The following is an 18,066-nucleotide window of genomic DNA, read 5'->3' on the forward strand; positions in this document are numbered from 1 at the left end:
AGCGAGGGTGGTGACGGCGAGGCTCCCGTGGAGGAGGAGCAACCGGCGCGCCCGTCGCAGCCCGATCCACAGGACACCTCGGCGGCCATTTTGACAGCAATCTAAACCTTATACACGGAGATAAGGACGAGATTGCCCCTACCCCCGACAGACGACCCAACTGAACTGGGTCCGTCGGGAAGCCCTCCAAACAAGAGGAGGATTCATCCAGCCCTGCCCTTTCAGCCCTCACGGCCCTCAGCCTTTGTCTCCTTCCCCGGTCCCGAGGGATGACACGGGAACAGATATGGCCACGGACGGGACGGATGACGACGGTGGTGATGACGGGACTGACCTTGCGTCGCCGATTCCTCGGGCATCCCCCGCCCGACGAAATTGGCTCCTTCCACGCCATGATTGCCAGAGCGTCCAAGCTTTTCCAGCTCTGCCCCGAAGAAAAGAAGGAAGGCTTCCTCTACCAACGGCGTGAGGCCAAGAGGAAGACGGTCCTCGCGGTGCCGTTGCTGGATGACATCTGGGACGAGGGACTTGCTCTCCAGAAGAACCCGTCCACGACACCTGCCAAGAGGGACCAGTACGAGAAGAAGTAACGGGTCCCCGACGGCGCCCCTTTGTGCCTTAGAGCACAGCCGACCCCAGATTCGGTCGTCTCGGCAGCGGCCAAGAAGAACGCGGGGGGTGGGGGGCCATCGACTTCAACTTCCCCCGTCAGACGGCGAGGGAAAGAAAACCTTAGAGGCATACAGTAAGAAGCTGTATTCCAATGCTTCATTGCACCTGGGACAGGCCAACGCAGATGCCATGCTGGCAGCTATTTACCAGAGATTATGGCGGGAAATTGATGACTTCCTCCCGGAACTCCCCACCCACAGCCAATCACGTTTAAATGCGGGGCTAGCTTGGCGCAGGATATTATGGAGTCCACGCTGGCACACATCGATACCTCTGGACGTGCCATCTGTATTGCCACAGACATGAGAAGGATGGCCTGGCTCCGGGCAACCAAGTTCAACCCGGATGTCCAGGAACGTATTCTAGATCTGCCCTTAGAGGGCGGTGACCTCTTCCACTCCAGCACAGACGAGAAGAGCTGGACAAGAAGAATAGCTCTCAGACGGATACGTCTTTATTCATTCTGACAAAGGCCACGCCCAAAGCGTACTCCCAGTCTCAGCAACGCTCGGATAAGGGTCGCTCATCTGGAGGCTTCCACGGCTTCCAGGAACGGAGGTCTAGGCAGCCGGAACGCTCGCCGGCCCCTAGTCGGTGCAAGCATCAAAAAGGGGGTGGGGGGGCCAGGGCTTTTTCCAGTCCCCCTCCTCCGCGGGTAAGAATTCATGACAGACCTACTCAGGGTCCACGTGTCGCCAGTGGGGGGGCAGGCTTGCTCTTCACGCACCCTTTTGGTGACAGAACTTCGCGGACCCCGGGATCCTGTCCGTAGTATCCTCGGGTTACCGTCTACCTATTTCTGCCTCTCCTCCCTCCTCTCCCCCTCTTCCGCAAGTTGGGACAGCAACTCTTTTGGCAGAGATTCGGTCACTCATCCTGAGCCAGGCTGTAGAGAAAGTCCCAGCCTCCGAGCGGGGATCGGGCTTCTACTCCACGATCTTCGCCATTCAGAAAAAGAACCAGGCTGGCCTGAGAATTGTACTGGACCTTTCCACCCTCCCCGTTATGTCCCTGGATTTGTCCACCTCATGAGAGGCCTCCTCAGGTTCCGAAACAGTCTCCGGAGGACGCCTTTTTCCGGTAAATTTCAAACGCTTATGCGTACCGACCCCATGAGGGAGTATTTCAAAGGGCTTTTTAGGGAGATATGTCCGCCTACGCCTCCGGCCCCACCTGTTCCTCCAGTGGTTCCGCCGGCACCTCCCTTGCCTACGGTGCCTTCCCATACTCTTCCGCCTTTGCCTCCATTGTCCTCGGTGCACAAGGCAGCGCCTGACACAGCTCAGCAGGATCCTGACCTGTCAGATGACGCCCAAGGCAAGCAGGACAATGAGGACCTTCCCCGCTCGATCAGAGCTTTTCATGACCAGGTACTGGACATGTTCCGGTGCCCGAGGCACCCGCTCCGCGGGAGGGTGTGCTTTCTGGGGCGTTCACCCTGTCTCCTTTGGAGGGTACCTGCCTGTTCTTGCAGAAGGACGTTCTGGCCGAGGTCCGCAGTGTCTGGGAAAAGCCACACTCTGGACTTTTTGTCAATAAGAAACTTGACGCGAGATAAGGCTGCATTCTTCAGAAGAGGTGGCCCTGTCATCTTGTCCGCCCCCCTCCTCCACAGTGGTGGCTGCGGCCACTTTGCAGTCCAGGCCTGCAGCATCCTCTTCAACGACGGCTACTCAGGTTCTGGGAAAGGAGGACAAGCTCCTAGACTCCCTCAGGAGAAAAATCTTTGCCAACTTGGCCTTGCAGCTCAGGCAGGCCAACGCTGAATTGATATTGGCGGGAGCTAACATGCGGATGTGGAAAGGTCTGTTGGAGTTTGAGGAGTTTATCCCGGTCGAGAAGCTGGAAGACTTCAAAGAAGGCCTATCCGATGCCAGGGTCTTGGCCCAGGATCTCCTGGAGGCTGCGGCTCATCGCATAGACACCTCGGCTCGGGGCCTTATGCTGCGCACCATCCTAGACCTTTCCCAGTTCAATCTTTTCCTACCCCAAGAGAAATTCAAGATGATCACGCCCAGCCAGATACGCTACTCATTGCAGATGGGTGATTGGCTCAGCGTTGTGGATCTTTAGGATGCGTACATGCATATCCTGATTTGGAACCCACACAGGAGATATATCTGCTTCTCTTTGGGAGAGGAGCACTTCCAGTTTCGAGTGCTTGCTTTTGGCCTCAGTTCGGCGCCGCGTGTCTTCACGAAGATGTCAGTGATTACGGCCTATCTTCGTCTCCAGTGTATCCATGTGTATCCATATTTGGACGACTGGCTCTTACGCAGCCCTTGTCCGCTGGCAGCAGCGGGCAATCTCCAGTCTCTCCTTCAGCTCCTGCTCCATCTTGGGCTGTCAGTGAACTGGCGGAAATCTTCCATGATGGTCTCGCAGGACCTGATTTTCCTGGGTTTTCGCTGGAACACAATCGACTGCAGAGTGTACCTGACCGGGGACAGAATGGCGGATCTGTTGGCCACGTGTCAGATGTTTGCGCAGTCGGAGAGCATGTTGGCCTGGTGGTTTGAGGCTTCTGGGCCTCATGGCCTCGTGTGTGCTGGCTCTTCCTCTTGCTCCTCTCAAGATGAGAATGACCTAGATGGCTCTTCGGAGTTCCTGGTGTCAGGCTGTGGACCCGGATTCCAAGCGGATAATGATTCCAGATTTCATGAGTGGACCTGAATTGGTGGTCATCTCTCAGCAACCTGTCGGTGGCCGTGAGGTTTCAGGACCCAGCCCCTATGGTGACTATCAAGACAGACTCCTCCCTTCTGGGGTGGGGTGCGAAGTTAGATCCTCTTCTAGTCTCGTACCTCTGGTCGCCTCAGGACAAACTCCTGCACATAACTCATTTGGAGCTTCTGGCAATCTTCCTAGCGCTCAGGGCGTTCAGACCGCTTATTGCCAACAAGGTGGTCCGCATACGTACGGACAATGTGGTGTCAATGTATTGCATCAACAAGCAAGGGGGAACAAAGTCCCCCCCCCCCTCGTGGACCTGTCCATCCAGATATGGGAGTGGGCCGTGCTTCATATTGTCTGGCTGCTTGCGGTGCACATCCCGGGCCAGCTGAATGTCACAGCAGATGCCCTCAGCTGGCAGACAGTGGTCAGCTACGAGTGGGAGTTGAAGGCGGAGGTCCTTTCATGGATTTTCTCGCGTTGGGGAATACCGGAGGTGGACCTCTTCGCTACGGCAGTGAACAAGAAGCTTCCTCAGTATGCCTCCAGAGGGGGGTTGGGAGCCTCCTCTCTGGGGGATGCTCTCGAGATTCCATGGCACAACATGAGAGCTTACACCTTCCCGCCTCTGTTTCTAGTTCATCGAGCAATTTGGAAGCTGAAGAACTGTTCCCTTCTACTCATAGCTCCGTAATGGCCGGCCAGGTTTTGGTTCTCAGAACTTCAACACATGTCGGTGTTTCCGCCGATCAGGTTACCAGTAACCCCAGATCTTCCTCCTCAAGGGGAACAGCAGATGTGGCACCCCTCCCCACAATCGCTCAGCTTGGCGGCATGGTGCCTGAGTTCAAGTCTTTAGAGCATCTTAACTTGTCTACGGATAACATGCGTATTATCCAGGCAGCCAGGAAACCCTCGACCAGATCCCAATACAGGAGTAAATGGCTCAGGTTCTGTCATTGGTGTTTGTAAAAGCAGTTGGATCCAAGGGTGGCTATGATTGACACAGTGCTGTCCTTCGTGTCTTCCGTAGCAGAGTCGGGTGTTCACGTTCTGTCATGCAGAACTTACCTTTCAGCGGTTTCCGCTTATCTTGCTACAAACCAATGCTCTTATTCTCTGAGTAACCCAGTGGTTGAGGCATTTTGCAGGCTTGACACGCCTCTACCCTCCGGTTCGTAGTCCGCACCCGCCGTGGGACCTAAATGTAGTCCTGATGGCGATGTGTCATAAACCTTTTGAACCTATGGCCACGGTGGACCTCAAGTACCTATCCTGGAAAATGTCCTTTCTGGTCGCCGTTACGTCTGCGAGGAAAGTGAGTGAGCTCCAGGCCTTGTTGGTGGAGCATCCTTTCTTAGTCTTTCACAAGGACAAGGTAGTCCTACGAACAAACCCAGCCTTTCTACCGAAGGTGGTAACTGAATTCCATCTGAATCAGTCAATCTCCCTACCGGTCTTTTTTCCGAACCCTGCCTCGGAGGCTGAAAGGGTTCTGCACTGCCTTGATGTCAGAAGAGCTCTTAAGTTCTACCTTGACAGGACCTCCGAGCCTAGGAGTTCTTCTCAACTTTTTGTGACCTTCGGTAACCCTCAGGGTAAGCAGGCGTCTAAGGCGACTATTTCTCGGTGGATCGCCACCTGCATCAGAGTCCTTCACCGTCCAAGGGCTGAAACCTCCTAAGGGTATACATGCACACTTGGTGCAGGGCAAGGCAGCCGCGGTTGCTTTTCAGAAATATGTCCCCTGGGAGTCCATCGCGAGGGCAGCTACTTGGGCCTCCATCTGCTTTTTGTATGCATTATTGTCTTGACATGAGTTCAATAGTTGATGCTCAGTTTGGTCAGGCTGTGCTGAAGAACCTGTTTCAGTAAGGGGGTATTTCCATCCACCCGTATTTCCTGTAAGGAGTGCTTGGGAATCTCCCATAAGTATGGAGGAAAGGGGACGGGACGTAGGAGTATAACCAGGTTACTCACCGTAGTGACCACCTTACTCCTAGTCCATAGTCCCCTTTCCTCCATACTCCAGCCCGCCGTCCCCTCTAATAAGGTTCCTCTGTTATTTCTAGTAGGTCTCTGTCCTGGCGATAGAAAAGGACTGATGGGCGATGTGCGGTGCGGAGCCAAGGTGGGCGGGGTTACGGCCGCGTGCCGTGCCCCCCGCAAGAAAGAGAGGAAAGAAACCTTTTTGGAAAATTTTGGATGCTTTTTACAAAGTGCTCCGGTCCCGTCCCATAAGTATGGAGGAAAGGGGACTAGGAGTAAGGTGGTCACTACGGTGAGTAACATGGTTAACCTAGCTGTTGGGTTGGCCGCCCCTCTCTTTTAACATTCTTTCACCTTCTGCATCCGCCTTTTCAAATCGTTAACCAAAGACTTGACTGCAGCTACAAGAACTTTTTGCTCCTGGGCCCTTGCCCTGTACCACTGACTCTATCACAGGCCTTTGGACTCTGGCTAAATTTGTTGACTGCCTTCTTTAGATTGCTTCTCAACTAGAACTGTGTTGGTGCACCTACTTCTTCTAACCCCCTTTTGAAACTTGTGAAGTGCCATTTTGCTCGGTTTTCATTTAACTATTCTCTATGTTAAAGTACTGCCTTGCCTAAACTTGTTCACAAACTGATGGGAAGTGTTGCTAGGGTGTGTAAGAAGATATTTCTGTATAACTTGTGCTTTCCCTCCCTTGTGAGAAATTGCTAGAGTGCCATTTGTGTTTGGTTTTCACTGTGCCGTTTTGCTCAGTTTTCACTCTTACTCAAACTGGTCTACAATTTAACCAGGGAGTTGTGTATACTTTTCTTGACTGAATTTAACTTGCTTAATAACTGTGATAAATGTGTTTAACTAGAAGTGTATAAAATACATTTCTGATGTTTGTTAATCTGCTTAGAATCACATGCTGTGCATAGGTCCGACATCCAGTTGTCACTGCGGAGTATTGCATTTTGTTTTTCGTAGTCGAAAAGGGGATGTTGACAAGGCGTGTCTGTAACACTATCCCTATAGTGACGTGCGTTGTACCCACAATCCCTCACGCGTCGAGGTCCCTCAGATTGTTTTTTTCCGCCCAGTTACTGGTCGCCTTTATGCGGAGCTCCTCGAGACATTGCCAAACCATTCCTTTGACTTTTGGTCCTTTATTATTAATATTAATAACATAGATCCCTCCCTCGACGCAGAGCTGTTTCTCCGCCGAGCAAGATCTTCGACGGAAGGACGAGCGGAGGAGATCCTTCGGCGCTGCCGAACACGTGGCCTGGCCTCGCCGGCCTTACACAGTAGGGAGAGTGGGGTTGTGTGGTCTTTCTTTTCTCTTTGAGAATGCCTTTCTCTTTCCCCTCCCTCTCTTCCGAGGTCGTAATCACACTTCTGGCCCTCAGCTATGGAGAGGACGCCCTTTAGGTTTTGCCAGTTTTGCAAGGGTAAATATACCTGGAAAGACAAGCACAAACAGTGCAACCGTTGCTTGCCCCTCAATCACAAGGAGGACGGCTGTGCGGCCTGTAAGTTACTGAAGCCCAAAAGGTTAAAGGACCGCAGGGTCAAAAGGTGGGCGGCCACACCATGTCTAGGTCTGACTCCTCGCCCGCCGCCGCCGAATGTGATGAGGACAGTGATTACACGGCCCCTGTAACGGAGGTTGTAGACCTCTCAAAGGAGCGTTCACGCTGCTCGTCGTCCGTCCCCGGCCCCGACAAGCCCGGCTCACGCCCATCTTATGGGGATGAACACCCCAGCGACAAGGACGCACACAAAAAAAGCACAAAAACACATACCCCACGGCACGCTTTCGACGAAGGCAGCCATAGCACCAACGGGGGCGTCGGGTCCACCGGCGTCTTCCGCCGACGGTAAGGGTCGGCAGCCCTCCCCGCCACCGCTTCAGCAACAGGCGTCCAGGCATTCTAAAGATAAGGGCGCTAACACCATACCCTCCGGCGACGGGCCTCGTAAAAGTGCTCACGTTGCCAGTAAAGACTCGACGTTACCTAGCGCGACGGCGACCGATCCCTCGGCAGAGAGAATGATCGGCGAAAGCCTCGCGCGTATATCCACTAAAGACGGCCAGAGACGGACGGCAAGCGATACGCTGAAAACCGCGCACAAGGCCAAAGAAACGCCGAAGGTGCAGAAAAACAGGTCAGGACAGCTCCCGCCGTCGACGGAAAGCCTAAGCCTGCGAGAAGGCTTCTCAGAAGGCGAAGGTTCACTTTCTTCGACGTTATGGGACAGAACCAGGCAACTACAGGGAGAAGAAAATCCTTTTTCATTCCCAGACCGCTCTGGCCTACCTCAGTGGACCTTAGAGAAGTTCCAGTCCTGTATGGATAAAATAGACAGGTTCATGGCCATCCCAGAAAATAGGGCACCCAAGAGACCAAGGGAGGCACCCCAGGAGAGTCCAATGGTTAAATACCCAAGTTTCTATAACCCCATGCAGGAAGACATGGACTCTTACGACCTCACTGAGGAGGACACTCACTTCCAGCAGGAAGATGAGTTCATTAATGATGAAGACCGACAAGAAGAAGGGTTTCATGAGGACACTAACATAGGTGAGGAGGGGTACGAGGAGGACAAAGGCGAGGGTGACCCAAATCCCTGGCAGTCACCAGCTAGGTCTACAGACAGACAGACAGTATAGTCATCAGGTCTACTGAAACTACACCAGTCAGGAACCCTTCGCCTGTTGATGATCAGCTCACCTTCAATGCGCTACTGAAGAAGGCAGCAGCACATTTCGAACTCGAAACTGGGGTGGTGTCATGATGCCCGCTCCCGGGGAACCGGTTCAAGCCCTGCGTCCCCGAAAGCGGCCATCCAGTCCCCAGGGAAGGACCCCTATGATCCATCGATGGGGACCCCTGCCTCAATTCCTCACGTGCCGCATTTACCCTCAGATGAGGACAAAATGGTGCCCGTTCCCGCCACGACCGCGGCGGCCATTTTGGGTGCTACCCCTACAACGGCCTCAGGTGTAGGGCTTGGTCCCTTGGGTGAACATATCCCCTTGTGCACATCCTTATCGGCCAGTTTATGATTGGAACGCCCGGATGCCTCTTCCGCACAATGTTTTGTTGCCAGCAGGGTCGGCACCGTTGATTTATGTGGATACGTCGGTGGGGCCAGTGTGGCACCCGTCCCCGTTACGGGAGAAGTGCCCCCAGTTGGCCTCCTGGCAGGGGCAGGGCCTAGTCTCCCTGGGCAACGCCTTTCTGCCCACTCCACTGATTCACAGAGTACTTTGCAAGTTCAAGGAGTCTCGCCAGCTCAACCTCATTCTGACATCTCCGTGGTAGCTAGCACGGCCATGGTTCTCTGAGCTGCTCAGCCTCTCGGCAGTCCTGCCCGTTCACCTCCCGACGGGCCCAGCACACCTTCTTCCACCCCGCCCCCCAGAAGCTGGCCTTCATAGCTTGGTTCCTGAGTACTCAGCCACCCCAACCTCTAACCCAAGCCAAACTGGAAATCATACAGAGGGCTAGGAGCAAGGCTACCAGGCCCAGTATGAGAGTAAATGGACCAGGTTCTGCCACTAGGCTCACTCAAAGAACATTAACCCGATGGCTTGCTCATTGGACGATGTTCCGTCATTCTCAGCTCACCTCGCCAAGACTGGCGTGCAGGTGGACACCTGCCACACATACCTCTCAGCCATTGGGGCCTACAGGAACTCTGAGGAAGGGGTCTTCTCATCCTCCAACTCGATTGTCAGGAGGCATTTGGCCAGGCTCACTAGGCTCTACCCGCCTATCAGGAAGCCACACCCCGTATGGGATTTGAAAGTCTGGGCGCCCTCGCGCAGACGCCTTTTGAGCCTATGGCACGGCGGACATCATGCTGGTCACCATCAAGACGGCTATGTTAGTCGGCTTCACATCAGCGTCCAGGGTCAGCGAGATCCAGGCCCTAGCCATACACCACCTTTCACAAGGACAAGGTGGTCCTGCGGACCCATCCGGCATTCTTACCTAAAGTGCCATTAGCCTTTCACTTAAACGAGAAGATCGTCCTTCCTACATTCTTTGCGGACCCGAAGGACGAGCCTCAGAGTTCTGCACTGCCTGGATGTCAGGCGTGCCCTGAAAGTCTACCTGGACATGACCAAGGGCTTCCGCAAGTCAGACGCCTTATTTATCCCCTTTTGGAGGCGCCAGGCCGGGCTATCAGGCCTCCAAAGCCTCCATCTCCCGCTGGATGGTCTTGGCCATCAAGGAAGCGTATGACGGCCAGCATAGACCCCTTCCGGCGAACATGCATGCCCACGCGGTCAGGGCCAAGGCAACGGCCATCGCCTTTCAGCGCCATGTCCCCAGGCAGGTCATTAGCAGGGTGGCCACATGGGCCTTTCCCTCGGCTCTCTGCAAGCATTACTGTTTGGATCCTGGCTCCAGATCAGATGCGGCTTTCGGACAGGCGGTTCTCTGGAAACCTGTTTAAGGAGGGTCTCCTCTCCACCCTGGGGCTACATTCAGTTGTAATCGCCCATGCAGTATGGAGGAAAGGGGACGGGACGTAAGAGTCATAAGTTACTCACTGTAGTGACTAAGGCATAGTCCCCTTTCCTCCATACGTCCCACCATCCTCCCCCTAATAATCTGGTGTCTTTAGGCAATGGTAATTCTATTGTCGACGCATCTTTGGGGACTGAGATGTGGCACCGATGGCGGAGTCAGGGCAGCGCATGCTCCCAGGGCCGCACCTCTAAATTTAGAGGGAAGTAGATTTTTCTGGTGAAAAAGGTTCCGTCTCGCGTCCCTCGCGAGGGACACCCATGCAGTATGGAGGAAAGGGGACTATGGACTAAGAGTAAGTTAGTCACTACAGTGAGCAATTTATAATTTCTCATATAATGTTAATCAGGCTTGTTCTCTTATAAGCCTATAATGTGGGGTTAGTATTAAAAAAAAAAGTGCTTCTATTGCAAAAAGAGGATTAGTATTACACATTGTTTGTACAATTGGTTTACAGGTGCCTGCAACACAACCAAGCGAAGTTTTATGGCTAGTAGGAGCGGATTGCCTGTCACTTTTCCTTGTCTAGACCAGTTTGTTTTGTTCAGTTATGGTTGCATCTTCAGGTTTGCTGCACCCGGTGGTTTACATACAGTATACATAGTTGCCACTTTTTTGTTTTGTTACTCTGATGTTTTCAGTAGAATGCGTCGACAGTGTTTAGGCCTTTTTGGTCATGGTAGGCCTTCATCAGGACAGTTATTATTTTTGGATGAGATCCGAATCAGTATTCTAACCCTTTATTTTGTATGGCAATCTGGTGGTAACTGGGATCATGGGGACAAAATAAATTTCATCTAGTGGGTGGGTCCTTGCGACCATTATTCTGTATTCTGGTTTCAATTCTCAAAGGTAATTTCTTTTCCAGAATGCCTGGATCGATGTTTTAGCTAACTGTCATCCGTAACTGCTTGCCGCACAGTCTCAGTCAGTTAATTAACTGTCAGAAAAAGATGAAATTCAGAACGAACTTGTAATTGAAAATCAAGCGGATATGCTACCTTGGTGAAATGCATTGTTGCATGGAGTTCAAACTACCATGTAGGATCTGTGAAGTTTCCCCGTAGGCCGGTTTAATAGAAACCCGGTTGGCTTAGTCTGATTTCAGCACTGCGGGGAAACCTAATTTCTCTTGTTTACCACATCCCTACCCTCCTCATAAGTGGCGGACACCTCTGCCAACCCAATATCTCCACTGCCCTCATCTCTCACCCACTCCATTACCTGTGTTTTGCGGATGACATCCCCCGGCCCACTCTGTCCCGTTCCGCCTCATCCCCACCCCACCTTCCCCCCTAACACTCGCACATACATACATACAGACCATGAACCCCAGTCCCCTCCTTACCTTGCACGCCCGTTTTCCTCCTCTTCCTCTTATGCACAATAATGCATACAGCACTTCTGGAAAGAAAGCATATCAGATGCCCTGAATCATGCAGTTTCAGTGGAATGGTGAGTTTGCTGTGAACAAATTGGCTAGTTTGGAAAATCAGAAAACCTGTTCCATAAAACAATCTTCTATTTTGTTAATAGAAACAATATTAATTATGTGGACCCATCTTGCCTTCCTGCAGATGTATTTTGTAAGCCAAACAACGTTACTGTCATATTTAAAGTGTGTAATTATTAACCCAGCATTTGTAAACACTTTTTTTGTAGGAAAGAGTTGGAAATTTCTTGGCAGATTTTTATTTAGTTAATGGACTTGTATTAGAATCCAGAAAAAGACGAGAACATCTCAGTGAAGAAGATATTCTTCGAAATAAAGCCATCATGGAAAGTCTAAGTAAAGGAGGAAACGTAATGGAACAGAATTTTGAGGTATTGTCTAAGATGTTGTCAAATGTTTAACAAATTTGATGTATTTCCTTCATGGCAACTTTTTTATTCTTGCATCCTGACCCCTTTGTTACCGGGGTATTGGAATTGTCTCCTTATGGATTTAGCAGTGCTTTGTCTAATGCGGGGCATGCAGTGCCATCTTGCTTGACCCTCCCTTGCAGTTCATATTTTTTAGTTGATCGGATAAATCTCTGAAATAAAGTCCGGAAAGGTCAGGCAGTCCATGTGCAAGATGTCTCTCAGCCAGTGTGCGCATTTGCTCTGTATTTGATTCATGTAACAGGTTGCCTTTTTAAGAAGAATGGTCCTTTAAGGTTCTGTATGCTCTTTTTCCAGGTCCCCTCTCATATTAACTGGATTCAACATGTCAAGGTGCTTGTAATCTGATCCGTCAAAAACATGTTGGGCTTAAACCTCAATTTTAAATTATTTTCTTTTTAGAAAACCGTCAACATCAGCAATACAACAGACGGTGGCAAACATTCAGCACCCCTCGACGCTCACTTGGCTCAACATGGCTACACAAAGCAAAAAGGCCCAATCCTCTGTTCAACCAAACAATGATCAAGTCCATGAAAACGCACTTCACCTCCAGCAACTTAGCCCACCCTGCTATTAAAAAGGATTGTTCCTAAATCAAATTGCCTCGGTTGACGAGGAAATTATACCAAATTGAAACATCTTACACCAATCTTGGCAAAATAGGTTCAGAACCCTCAACTGTTGTGGACATAATAGTGATATGTGATCACAAGAAAAATAATCTAGGATAGGCTTGCTTATTTTGAGAAATGTTTTATGTATTTATTTGGCGTTTTTATAAAGCAAGGGGCTCATCCTGCAGGTTAGATGCAAAGAACATCATATATTCAAGTATTTACAAATGCTGTGCAGGGCAGCAAATTCAGGAAGTTGGTTGCAGGGAATATATTAGCTTACCCTATGTGGTCATTTAAGTGCATGGCAATGCCTGCTGAAGCATATCCTAGGTTTATGGTTCTCTAGGTCTGTGAATTGCTTGGTGAACAAAGTTTTTCTGTTCTTTCCTGAATTTCACATTGCCAGTTGCAGTGTTCGATTAGTGAGAATTTCATTCCACAGCTCTGATCCCACCACTGCCAATGGTCTCTATCTTAATTGCTTGACATCCCGGGGGTCAGTTTGTTAGCAGTGTTGAAGATCGTTTCCGCTCAGAATGTACTCGGTGAAAATCCCCCAGCAGGTACTTGGGAGCTGGTGTTCAGGCTGTTTGTCTGATAGAGGACCTTAAATTCAATTTGTCATTCGTTCGGTCATTGTAGCTAATTGTTACTTTAGTTTCCAACAGTTTTGGCTTTTCCGCACTCCGTAAGATGTAGTCATGTTTCGTTTGCCTAAAGGCCAGTCTTGCAGCACTATTGAGTATGTCACCCATTTCATTGCAAGAAAGTTCCAGAACTTGGTAAAGCATTCTGTGGGGTTAGGGGGATCTTTCATTTTTGGTCAGTAATTCTGCCAGTTGTATTATAGAGTAGGCCTTTTGTGTTGGTTTTGGTTGCTTTCTAAAGTCTTTCTCCATCATCAACAAAAGGCATGTACTTAAGGATCTTGTTTGCATGAGGCACATTGCATTCATATGCTTGTTTACAATCTCCAACATTCCCTCAATACTGGGCAACTCCACCAGACATGAACCCACTTCCCCACTCGACCACATCCCCTCAACATTTATCCGACAATAATGGCTTCCTTTTCTTCAAACTAGTTGGAGTATGCCATCGAACCATTATTTTGATCCAAAACTCCCTAATTTGGATTGATCGTGTGAGTTTAGGGATTGATTTCAATAGATTTTCCCAGTCGGGTTCTGATATCTCCACCCCCAAAGATATTTGCCATTGTCGCCTGTAGCTAATTGTTACTTTAGTTTCCAACCCCCCACACCCAATCAACTTGTGTAAATTTGAAAGAAGAGCTCTGTCCCCTGAATCGGATGTCACAAATTGTTCTATGGGAGTTAGTTCTCTTTTCTCTTACTGCTGTGGCATGTACTGGTGGAGCGAGAATCCAGTGTCTCACCTGAAAGTACTGTAATATAGCTTTTTCAGTTAAACCCATCTCTTGTTTACATTGTATACATGTTTTGGCTTCAGCTCCCTGAAACATATCTCTGATTTTTACACAACCTGCTTGTTTCCATTCGGCTCCAGGCCAGAAGTGAACTGCGGGTTGAAAAACAGTGGCGTGAGTGGGGAGGGATATGTGGTCCATTTATATCTTAACTACAGCATCCCAATTTTCTTCCACTACTTTCGTAATGTCATGAACCACCGGACGCGTCCCTGACCCATAGGGGACAGTACTCCCAACATGGCCGCTGAACGTGAAACGCTGTTTGCCAGTCTCCGCGTTGTACGCTCTGCGTTCTACAAAGCAGACACGTAATTCGTACAGCGATTTCCACTGATTCCTGTTTCCTGGTCCCATAATTCTCCTCCTCTTCATCCTCCCCTTTTGTCCTCACCTTGCATTCCTGGATTTCCTTCGCACTCGCCTTCCGAGTGCGCTCCTCACCATTTCCTGGACTTTTTTCCCTGACATCTGAATGCTCCCTGGAGACGGGACACGAACCACGCGCTGGGAACCGAGGACCCACGCATAGGGTTATACAAGACCCGAACAGTGCGAAAGAAGACTTCATCGAAGAACTCGAACAAACAGACAGGTGAGAAGGGGGGGAAACCTGTGACACGTAATGTCACTAGCATATATATAGTAATCGGGCAGTCTTTTTTTGCCAACCATAATGCCTCAGAATGTTGGGATCCTCCCACTCCCACTGCCTGTTTCATCTGTATCCATCTTTTTTCAGTTTCACCCCTAGACTATTCTTTACCCTAATTTGGGCTGCGCGATAGTATTTTAACAGGTTGGGAAGGCCCATCCCGCCCTTTTCCATTGGAAGCATTAACGTACTTTACACGACTCACTCGGTTGTATTCTGCCATATAAATTTAGAGATCGCGCTATGTAATCTGCCGGAAAAACGAGAGCGGCACACTCACTGGTAGTGCTTGAAAGATATACAACACTTTAGGAAGAGTGACCATTTTAATAGAATTTATTCTGCCCATCCACTGTATAGTGAGGGGCTTCCACTTGTTTAGTTGTTTCTAGCTCATTTAGCAATGTTAGGTAATTGGCTGCGTAGAGTCTTTGTATTTTTATACCTGCCCGTGCCCCTCCGAATTGTGTTTTTCCTGTAGTTCTTCCCTTTCGGATAGTGAAAGGGACAAATTCAAAATCACAGTTTTAGCCACAGTAATCTTTAAAGCTGCCTCCCTTCCAAAGAGTTCCAGTTCCCGGATGGCCACCTGTATGGAATTAGTCGGATCTGTCACCATCATTAATATATCGTCGGCGTATGCCATTATTTTGTGTAGGATACCTGCAAAGTATATACCTTTTTTTTTTTTTTATTTCCTCTGTTTGTATGACCTTCAAAAGCAAGGGTTCCAAATGGAGTGCATACAGCAATGGTGACAATGGGCACCCTTGTTTGATTCCCCGTTGTAGTTCAATTAATGGTGACAGATAACCGTTTAGCTCTAATCTCACAGAGGGGTTTTTATAATTGGCTCTAATCAGTAACATACATTTTGGACCAAATCCCATTTTGATTAAGATCAGGAAAAGGAATGACCATGTCACACGGTCAAAGGCTTTCTCTGCGTCGATAGGCAAGGGCCGCTGGATCTGCTTTTTTCCCAATTTCTTCAGAATGACCCACTCTACGAATATTATCATGTCTGCCTATAAACCTAGTTTGATCTGGATGAATTAGGCCAGGCATAAGATCCACCATCTTGTTGGCAAGAACCTTAGTACAAATGTTTGTGTCTATGTTAATTAAAGCTATTGGATGATAAGACCCACCATTTTTTGGATCTTTGCTGAGCTTAGGGAAAATTTAGCTTCGTCCATTGATGGAGAAATTCGCTGTGTCCGCAAATTAGTTCTATAATCTGGTCAACATGGGGGCTAATAGGATGCTTAACCTTTTATAAAAACTGGCCGGATGTCCGTCTGGGCCTGGTGATTTGTTTAAAGGGATATCGAGGAGTACCTAGTCTTGGGTAATAGGTGCCTCCAATGCCAATGTAACTGTTGGGGTGATCTGGGAGAGGGTAACTGAATCTAAATATTCTTTTTGCTTCTGTGTAGCAGAGTTTCTGATTTGTAACGATTTGTGTAGAAAGTGTGAAATTGTGTAGCTATATTTATGGTTTCTGATGTTATGACCCCTGAGAGCAGTTTCATCTGTTGTATAATTCTTGCTGCTGTTTTTTGCCGGCGTTTAGACACAAGTAGGCAATCCATTTTATTAGCTTTTATGTAGAATGTGTTTCAGCATAAGGGGGGCTTGCTCTGCTTTCTTGGCTGTTAAGATGTTTAATTTACCTGCCACAGCACTAAACTCTTTTTGAGCCTGAGATCCGAAGTTTGTTTCTTTAAGATTTGAGCTAATTTCTCCTTCTCTACTTCTAGTGCAATGCTTTTTTAATATCTGTTGGCCTCCGCTGATATAAGGAATCCTCGCATTGTTGCCTTGAAGGCGTCCCAAATAATATTCAGAGGCGTGTATCCCTCTTTGTTTTGCTCAAAGTATTCTTTTATGTGTTCAGCTGTCTCATCTTTTACCATGTAGTAGCGTCAAAGGAAATCTCTAGGACCAGAGTTTTTCTCTTTTAAGATGTTGAAATCTACTGTCGTAGGAGAGTGATCTGAAGAAACTACTGTATGGGTGAGTCTAAAAGTATGGTGGAAGTCCATACGTAGTCTATTCAGCAGAATTTTCTGTGGACTTGTGAATAAAAGGTATAACCCTTTTCTTCCAAACATCTATTAATGATAGATCCGCACATTTCTTTAGTAGGGCTGCTGATGGAGAGGGTGCATTATATCTAGAGAGCTTGCGACGCACCCTTTCCGGGTCCCATGCTATATTAAAATCTCCCATTAGCAATAGCTCTCCTTCCATAAATGATTCTAGTTGCACCATAGTATATTTCAAGAAGCGTCTTGATTTAGGTTTGGAGTGTATATTGCAGCTACTGTTAATTTGACAATATTGCATTTCAAAATCGTGAATACATGTCTGCCCTCTTTATGAACCTTGGTACGAACAACTTGAAGCTCTGAGTCTTGTTTTATTGCTATTAGCACACCTGCTACTTTGTGCTCAGCTGTTGCCTGTATAATGGTCGGGTAGCACCAGAGATGGAGTTTGCCTTGATCAACCTTCCGGATATGAGTTTCTTGGAGCACCACCAAGTCTGGTTGGTGACGCCTCAAGGAAGACTCTACTTCTCTCTGTTCTTGCAGGTTATTAAGCCCCCTCCCCTCCCATTCCATGTTAAACATTTGAATTATAATATTAATGGGCCTAGCTCTGAAAGCCTAGAATTGCAAACACTTTTCAAATGCAACATTGATGCCTTTCCCTTGTGAAATGGGTGTTCCCTCCCCCCACATACTAATATCCCCCCGGCCCCCAACCTTTTAAACCCATTGCCCTCCCCACTGGCATTGTGAACTTTACTCCCGGCCTACTCTCCCTCCCACCCCCCCCCCCCTAACTTTCCCTGACCGAATTCCTGGTGTGAGACACGGTACCTATTCCCTGGCTGTGGCTCACCCTTTATCCCAGGGCTAAGTGCGGAGACTCCTAGCTCCCCCATCTGTTACCCGAACAGATAAAATCCAAGATGTTGCATACCGTCCGATCTTCAATTGTATTCTCTTTAACCTTGTCTGTGCTGCTAAAAAGAAGTTGTTGTAGTCATGCCGTCAGCTTCCTACTAAGTGCCTGGTTTAGGTGCAGGCCCTCTAAGTCGAGTTCTCTGATCTTCTTTTTGTGTGCCCCTGCGATTCCTCTTTTGTCGATCCATGGAAGATCATTCCCGTGCCTTAGAGAGCGATGACTGAGGCACACACAATTCTTGAACACCTTCTGCGAAGCCCGACTGAGTGTCCTCCTCGATATGTAGTAATGCCATGCCAGCTTCTCTGGAAGTAATCCTTTGTCTCTCATCCTTGCTGAAGGTTAGGCCTAAGGGAAAAGTCCATCTATACCTGATGCCATGTGATTGAAGGATCTTTATTACTGGGAACATTATCTCTACACTTTTGGAGGGTCAACCTGGATATATCCTGGTACAGCTGGATCTCGGACCCATTATGCGTAATCCACGTAGCTGCTCTTGCCTTCCTTAATATTTGCGCTTTTTGCGGTTAGATTCCTCAGGAGGACGGGAGCCTGGTTCTGAGCTTAGTGCCTGTTCGATATACTCTATCCAGGTGGTTGTTAGAGGGA

General features: G+C 49.0%; 1 protein-coding gene across 1 annotated transcript in view; it reads left to right on the top strand.

Moving 5' to 3' along the window:
* The window catches only part of ANKRD13C (ankyrin repeat domain 13C), an 893,039-nt gene that overhangs the window by 498,739 nt on the left and 376,234 nt on the right, over window positions 1-18,066 (top strand). Inside the window, exon 9 of the mRNA XM_069641918.1 lies at window positions 11,529-11,690. Coding sequence (XP_069498019.1) covers window positions 11,529-11,690 — 162 coding nt within the window. The remainder of the gene's footprint in view (window positions 1-11,528; window positions 11,691-18,066) is intronic.

This window comes from Ambystoma mexicanum, chromosome 1q (assembly GCF_040938575.1).
Source record: "Ambystoma mexicanum isolate Mex_15411 chromosome 1q, UKY_AmexF1_1, whole genome shotgun sequence".
Classification (NCBI taxonomy): domain Eukaryota; kingdom Metazoa; phylum Chordata; class Amphibia; order Caudata; family Ambystomatidae; genus Ambystoma; species Ambystoma mexicanum.